This window comes from Gavialis gangeticus, unplaced genomic scaffold (assembly GCF_001723915.1).
Source record: "Gavialis gangeticus isolate Ggan-Ray unplaced genomic scaffold, GavGan_comp1, whole genome shotgun sequence".
NCBI lineage: Eukaryota > Metazoa > Chordata > Crocodylia > Gavialidae > Gavialis > Gavialis gangeticus.
The window spans coordinates 14,222,212-14,229,592 of record NW_017729009.1 but is presented as its reverse complement, the minus strand read 5'-3'; the positions used below and the strand labels follow the sequence as shown (position 1 = coordinate 14,229,592).

General features: G+C 41.0%; 1 protein-coding gene across 1 annotated transcript in view; it reads left to right on the top strand.

Annotated features, from left to right (window-relative positions):
• MRGBP (MRG domain binding protein) overlaps positions 1-6,387 on the top strand; it is a 9,337-nt gene extending 2,950 nt beyond the window's left edge. Inside the window, exons 2-5 of the mRNA XM_019510138.1 lie at positions 485-606; positions 1,096-1,177; positions 2,884-2,958; positions 5,111-6,387. Of these exons, the coding sequence (XP_019365683.1) occupies positions 485-606; positions 1,096-1,177; positions 2,884-2,958; positions 5,111-5,301 (470 nt within the window). The 3' untranslated portion in view covers positions 5,302-6,387. The remainder of the gene's footprint in view (positions 1-484; positions 607-1,095; positions 1,178-2,883; positions 2,959-5,110) is intronic.
• Positions 6,388-7,381: the final 994 nt, after the last annotated feature.

Sequence of the window (7,381 nt, the reverse complement as noted above, 5' to 3'; positions counted from 1 at the left end):
CGTGAGTGAAAATGAAGAGCTGTCGTTTTCCAAAGGGGCCCTCAGCTCTAACGAGGTGTCTATCATGGGGTACCTTGAGTCTAAAAAAGGTTTTATTATGTATTTTAAAAAAAAACCCCGAGTAAAAGCCAAGAGCTGGCATTTTCTGAGCGGCATCTCGAGTTTAAAAAGTTTGAGAACCAGTGCTCTAGATCAAGAGACAGGAGTGGTGCTGTCTTGGGCATTGGGCGTTTGTTGCGTAGAAGTTGATAGGAATAAGCAAGAAGACCCAGAAACTTATTTATTTGATTAGATACCATTGGATAACCTACAATCTTTCCAAACTCTACTGGTTTGCACTTTGCACAAGCTCTGCAGTCGAGGAAAGCCCATTGACATGACCTGGCATTTTACGGTTAGCCCAGCGGAGTTCAGTATGAATTATGCTGTGATGTGATCACTACATGTAAACCTAAGTGAATATCAGACTTCTTCCTTCCTTCAGGTGTGAACCGCCACTTCCATATGATTTGTATCCGAGACAAATTCAGTCAAAATATCGGACGTCAGATTTCGTCCAAAGTGATTTGGGACCATCTAAGCACCATGTACGACATGCAAGCACTTGTGAGTATTGAAGCTTGGCGTAGGGGGAATACTGATTTTTCTCCTGTAGGCTTCACTAGCTTTCTCACAAGTGTTTTAGTCAAAAGGCTTGAATCTTCTGTCACAGCGGAAATTGGGACTAAATCCACTGGAGTTTTCCCTGTGTAAAATATTACAGGAGGAGAGAACCCAGCCTGTTATTTTTGGCATCACAGCTTCATGGAGTTCTCTGGAAAATTTTTGGCCCTTAGAACCCGATCTTGCAAGTCATAGGTTCATACTTAACATTACCCATGTTAGTAAGTCTACGCACCTGCGCAGCGTTAGTATGCAGGACCCAGGGCATTATTGTCATATGGGCATCTTGATGTCTACTATTACGAGATTCCTGACCTCCCACTTACGAATGATTTAAATTTCTCTTGCATATGAAATGACTTGTGTGTGTTAGAAAATTTCTGGACTGATATTTTAACAAAATCCTTTACAGATTTTTTTTTTCTTTTTAAGCATGAATCTGAGATTCTCCCTTTCCCTAATTCTGAGAAAAACTTCATCCTGCCTGAGGAAATTATTCAAGAGGTGAAAGAAGGTGATGTTTGATACCAGTGTTTATTAGTCTCGAAACAGGAACTCTGTTTGAACTCCAAAAGGAGTGAAAGAAGTATGGATGTACCAACCTGAAGCCAAATCACTGTGTTGTGATGTTAAGGGGCATGGTATATATCCATAAGTGAAATGTAGATAGGATCTCTGATACCTTGATTTGGTACCAGCAGATTCTGTTTAGAGACTTTGGGTATGAAGTAGGTCTTTCAGTTACTTCAGTGGGACCTGGATGCAGAGGAGAGAGAGGAATTTGGCCCTTTGGAAATAAATCCAGGGAATCAAAAATGTATTTGGGCTTGTTTTGCACTTCTTGGCTGTAAATACAAGGCCTGCTTGTCAGCTTTTGCCAGGACAGAATCTTCCTCATTAATATTTTGATTATAGTTTTATTATTGTTGTGCTTGAAAAAAGGCTACTACAACATAGCAGATGAAAATCCATTGTACGCATGTAGTAAAATCCTTACTGGATAAGAATTATTAGGCAATTGAACAGCAGTACAATTACTTTTTAAGCACTTAGGGCTCCTGTACATGTGTAGGGAGGCTGCTCCAACATGCTGTAATTACAGCGCGTTAATCGAGCCTGCTGGAGCATGGTTATTACCACATTTCAGCAGACTTCAGCGTGGCACCACGTAGATCAGTGTCCCCGCACTGAAAAATGGTAGCGGGGCACTTTAAACTAAAGCTTGTTTGATGAGCTTTAGTTCAAAATGCCCCATCGCCTTTTTTCAGTGCAGGGATGCTGATGCATGTAACACTCTTGAGTGCTCTAAGAGCTGCACTAATTAAAGTTCCTCCCCTGCCTCCCAAAGCGTGTTTATAAGCACCCTAAAAGACATTTGCTCTTTGCCTGTGTGCCTTACAAAACACCTGCGGTAGCTGGGTATTTGGTATAATTATTCCATTTTTATTGTTAGGTTTTTATATTTTATTTGTGTGTCATTTTTAAGAGTGCTATTACTTTCTGGTATATTTTTCATGCACCTTTTCTCATAGCTGTCTTACAAATAACTTGAAAGAAAATTTTAGAATTTAATCTTTAATGTGCTTAGAGCATTAAAGCAATACAGTTGCATTTATATGCAGCTCTAAAATCTGCTCTCTTAATGTGTTTTTCCATGAGGTTGACTGCCTGATCATTCCAAAACTTATTTCTCCTTGCAGCAACTCTCAGTATACTCTTTACCAACATGACAGAAATCTTTGTTTAAAAGGAATACAGCCAAAATTTGGGTACCTGACAACAATCTGGATTTTTAAACTACATCAGAATGTTTCTTAACTACTAGCTACAATATACATTCGGCTAAAAGGTTATATATGAAGTTCGGTATAATTAACTAGTCCAAGCCGTTGCAATGTATTTTGCTTGCTTACCATCTCACTTTTGTTTGTATTAAAAAATAACTACACCAGAAACAGATAAGATAACATCTACCTTACTTATTGGTGCCATACTTCTATCTTGTGTGTTGCTGTCAGCAATGATGGACATCTAATTGTTCTTTTCATCAAACTTTTTTGGGTGATGGGTGATCTATCTGCTTTGAGTTACAGTTTACTCTCACAGTTACTAGTTCTGTACTGTACATTTGTTGCTGGAATGATATGTTGGTTCAGGAAAAGGTAAAATATACTTTTATCTATCAGTCAGTCATCAATTGCTTAATAAACTCTTTTACAGGAAAAGTAATGATTGAAGAAGAAGTGAAGGAAGAAATAAAAGAAGAGCTAGAACCTCATGCAGGTCCAGATGAAGGTACATTTATACTTTTTGGACTTCATAGCAATGTTTATTAGGGCTGTGCGAAGCTTCGGTTGCTGATTTGATTTGGCGGCAACTCAGCCAGTTTTGGCGGCTGAATCTCCGAATCCAAATTGAATCAGGAGACCCTTTAACCTCTCCAAATCGATTCAGACATAGAGACAGCTTTAAATGTTTTTTCTACATACCTCAGGGTACCAGGCGGCTCGTGAATGCTGAGATGGTGGGGCAGATGGAGCGTCCTACAGCAGCACAGGGGGATCACCAGCGTGCTTGGCAGCAGACCTGGAAGTAGACCAGAAGCACTTCTGGTCCACTTCCAGGTCTGCCGGGGAGTGTGCTGCCCCCCCCTCGGCTTGGCAACTGGTACCTCCTGGGTCTGGGGGCAGCACCTGGGGTCCTCTCACGGCCAATTGCTGAGCTGTGGGGGTGACCCCCCTGCATGCTCGGCAGTGGACCAGAAGTGCTTCCGGTCCACTTCTGGGTCTACCGCTGAGCACGTGGGGGGGGGGGGGTCCCCCATGCTCCTGTGGGATGCTCCATCCACCCCACCATTGCAGCATTCATGAGCTGGTACCTCAAGGTATGTAGAAAAACCTTTTAAAGCTGTGTTTATGGCTGAATCACCAATTCTCTGAATCAGCACTGACTTCAGATTTGGCCAAATCAAATCGGGACAGTGATCCAAATCAACGAGTCAAATCACTGTCCCCTGAATCCGGCCAAACCCGAATCGAATACGGCCCGCTTCACACACCCCTAATGTTTATCTAGAAGACAGCAGAAAGTTGTGAGGGCATTATTTCAAGTGATAGTCCAAAAATCTGATCTACTTTAAAATTGGTATGATGGGATGTGGACTCTCTAAGAGTATAAATCCATTGTTAAGAATTAAAATATTTTTTTAAATGTACAGAAACCATTGTCCTGGAAAGGGACACATTTTAAATTCCATTTTGTGGTCTTGCAGTTGCATTGAACAATGTGCATGTTCTAAATTATGTTGGTCTCTAAACAGCTGATTTAAACTACAGGAACAAATGGGAGAGAATAAATGGTCATAGCTAACTGTGAGTGGCAAAACTGCATCATTGTAGAAACCTGGTCTCAAGATGACAAAGGCATTCATTACTATAACAAGGTTCACATTCAAAACAGTCTTCTGGGTAGGTGCTTATGGTAATTTCTGCTAAATCAGGGCTGTCTAACATCTGGGTAACCAGGAGCTGCGCGAGGCATGGGCCACAGTCCCAGGGACCACACAAGGCAGGAGCTATAGATTTGGAGGCCACTTGCCACACAAGTCCTTCCTTCCGTCCCTCTCACCCTCCTTCAGTGCAAGAAGCCCGTCACCTCCCTTTGTCTCACGCAGCTTGAGCAGCCCAGCCCTCTCCCCAATGCATGGGCACCCTGCCCCCCTGCTGCACATGCAGCTCAGGCAGTTTTCCCCCCGGAGGAAGTAGAAGCTGGAGGAGGAAGGGGGAGTTGGAAAAACCCAGCTGCCACAACAAGAGCAACAGCGACAAAGGGCAGAGGTGGTTGGGGCTGCATGCGCTCTGCGGGGCACCAGTTGGATAGCCCTCTGCTAAATGATTTTTTAAGACCAAGCACAGGCTCATAATATTATCACCCTAGATTGTGAACTGGAGACAAAGGGCAGATCCCATGCCCTTATTGGAAGGAATCCTTTTAATACCAGATCATTCTGTTTCTAACAGTTGCCCATATGTGAGGCTTTAGAGAAACTGCCCTTTGCTCCTAATTCAGTTGTGCAGCTTGTATGTTGAAGCAGAGAGATTCCATTCTTACCTCTGAAAGTGCTCAGCTCACTCCTTTAACTCTGAGACTTGATTTTGCAACACTTGCGATAGGATAAGGTCAAATGAAATCAGTGAGAATATTGTTATTTATTCTGTTGGGAGCAAGATCCTGCCCATTGTTACTGGTCATGAACTTATCCAGTTAATATCAGAAAATCCTGATGTTGTTAAAAGAACTTCCTTCTGTAAAAATGGGGATGATAATTTTGTATTCACAAAGCTGTGAGGATTAGCTGGTTTGACAAATGTTCCATAGTACAAGAAATTACATACGATATTTTTTTATATGAACCTGATCTGGTATCATTGCTTTGATCCTTTTTCAGTTTATGGACCTTCAGGAAACTTGGGGAAAGCAACTGAAAAACCAGGCAGCAAAGAGAAAGACAAGACCTCATCAGATTCTGGGTCTAAAGAAGGAGCTGATAAGAGGAAACGTAACAGAGTCACTGAAAAGGTCTTAAATGCAAATAGCAATCCCTCCAGTCCAAGTGCTGCTAAACGGCGCAGAACATGAGGAAGTCATGAAAGACTTTGTTTAAGTGTAGTCTTTAACTACAGAATCTGGGTAGGGAAGATAAGAATGGAATAGCACAGAAGGAAAGCCATCATAAAGACTTGTTCATTTGAGAAAAGTATGTCCAAGTCCGGTATTCAGAGCATCTGCACATTGGCGTTACGTGTGGAAATGGACTTGCCTATCTCCTCTTTTAATTATTTACTTGGTCAGCATTGCATAGCTAAGTGATGGCTATGTCCTTAACACACTGAAGGAGAAAGCTGGCAGCTTTTCAAATGTGTGTGCATAACAAGTTGAGTGGTAGCATTTTAAAATATCAGTAACGCGCACACACACACCATGTCGTACTTCCTAAAAGGAACTTTTGGGAAGACAAGCCACAGTTCATGATAAGTTTAGGTTATTTGCAAAGTTTAGATTCGTTTCATGTCTTCTGTTTGCTGCTTTCTTTGAGTACTTGAATCTCTTTGTGGGTGACGGTTCTAGAACATTTTAGTTACAGCAAACACAACATTTTTATTGGATGTCTGACTTTGTTGGTCCAGTAAAATTGAGTTAGTATATTAAATACAGATTGCTGTATTAAGAAGAAGTAAAACCCCTTTTTGATGGAGGCTTAATGGTGTAACTTACTAGCGCATACTGTAAAAACCATCAGTGTTTGTTCCTGGACTGAATTTTTCATAAGTGGCCTAAACTAAAATATCTCGTAGTGCCATGTGATATAAATGGGTTCACTTGGGAATGCAGGAACCTTGAGCTATTGTTCCACCCACTTGTATTGTAATAATGTATATAACAGTTGTTTTTGTATTTCACAGATTGCAATTTTTTAAAACTTTTATTAGGGGGTTGTTAAATTGAACTAAGATTGCAAAATGTTAATCTTTTGCAGTTACTGTACTTACTTGAAGTTGTCTTAGTTTAAGCTCTTAAAGATTTATGATACTTACTTTTCAATTTAATGTTTTGAAAATTGCAGGATTTTGCAGGTTAAGCTAGTGAAAAAAGCAGGTGGTAGTGTTGGTGAATTGTATCTCTGGCTATTAATCTTACTGTTTAATTAAAAAAAATTACAGTGCTTCTTTGTCTGGCAGCATTTCTGTCAAGTTGAGGAATTAGAGATCTAATAGCCTGTGTTTTACTGCATATGCTTGGCCAAATTTTTCACTGTTGACTCATTAATTTCTTTTGGTTTACATCAAGAATAAATTTGGCTCGTTGTGTGTAATCAGATGCTCGCTGCATAAGCGAGCAAGAAAACAGGCTCAAGGCTTGGTGTTTTTGGAGGTATTTAGCTACCTGCATACTTGAGAAAAATCTCACAAGGCCCTTGCTCACTTGCATCATTAAAAGCCTAAAATACTTTTGAACATCCAGCTCTTAGTAGCTGGATTTGGACCTGACAAATTGCCCAGTGATGATTTATGGCATTTATGGCTTCTGGAGCACTTGCATGAACACTGCTGAGAAGTGCATCCTATCCCCCTGCTTCCACTCAATACGCACTAGTCCCAGAAAGAGGGCAGTGAACCTGCCCGGAGGGTGGCCCCTGCCACAGACAGATCTCAAGAGCCATGCCCTTAAATGACGCGCCAGGTGAAATCCTGCGCCTACTGAACTATGGAAGCTTTGCCAGTCACTTCAATAGAGTCAGGATTTCACCTGTTCTGATTAATATAGTTATCAAGTGACATGTTTGTCCTTCTTTTCACTTCCTTCTGCTCTTTTTTTTTAAAGCTGTTCTCTTCTATTAAAATTAATAATAGTCTAGTCTGACATTATGATGTTTCTGATCTTGTGTTAGGTGCTAGAGCAGGCTATGTTCTCCAGTACTCTGGTACCCGAAACTTGTCTATAAATGGCCAGTCAAAGCCAGCTCTCTGCCAACCCATTCCATTTAGTTTATTGAACTTCACAATGACAAGGGATCTGTAAAAAGCACTTGAGTTCATTTAGAGGGAAAATGAGAAACAACCCATGGATGTGAGGAGTTGTAGGACAAGATGTGTGCTGTTAAACCTTACACTGTTCAGACTTTATGTAGATTCATGCCTGTTTGTTGGCATTATTTCCA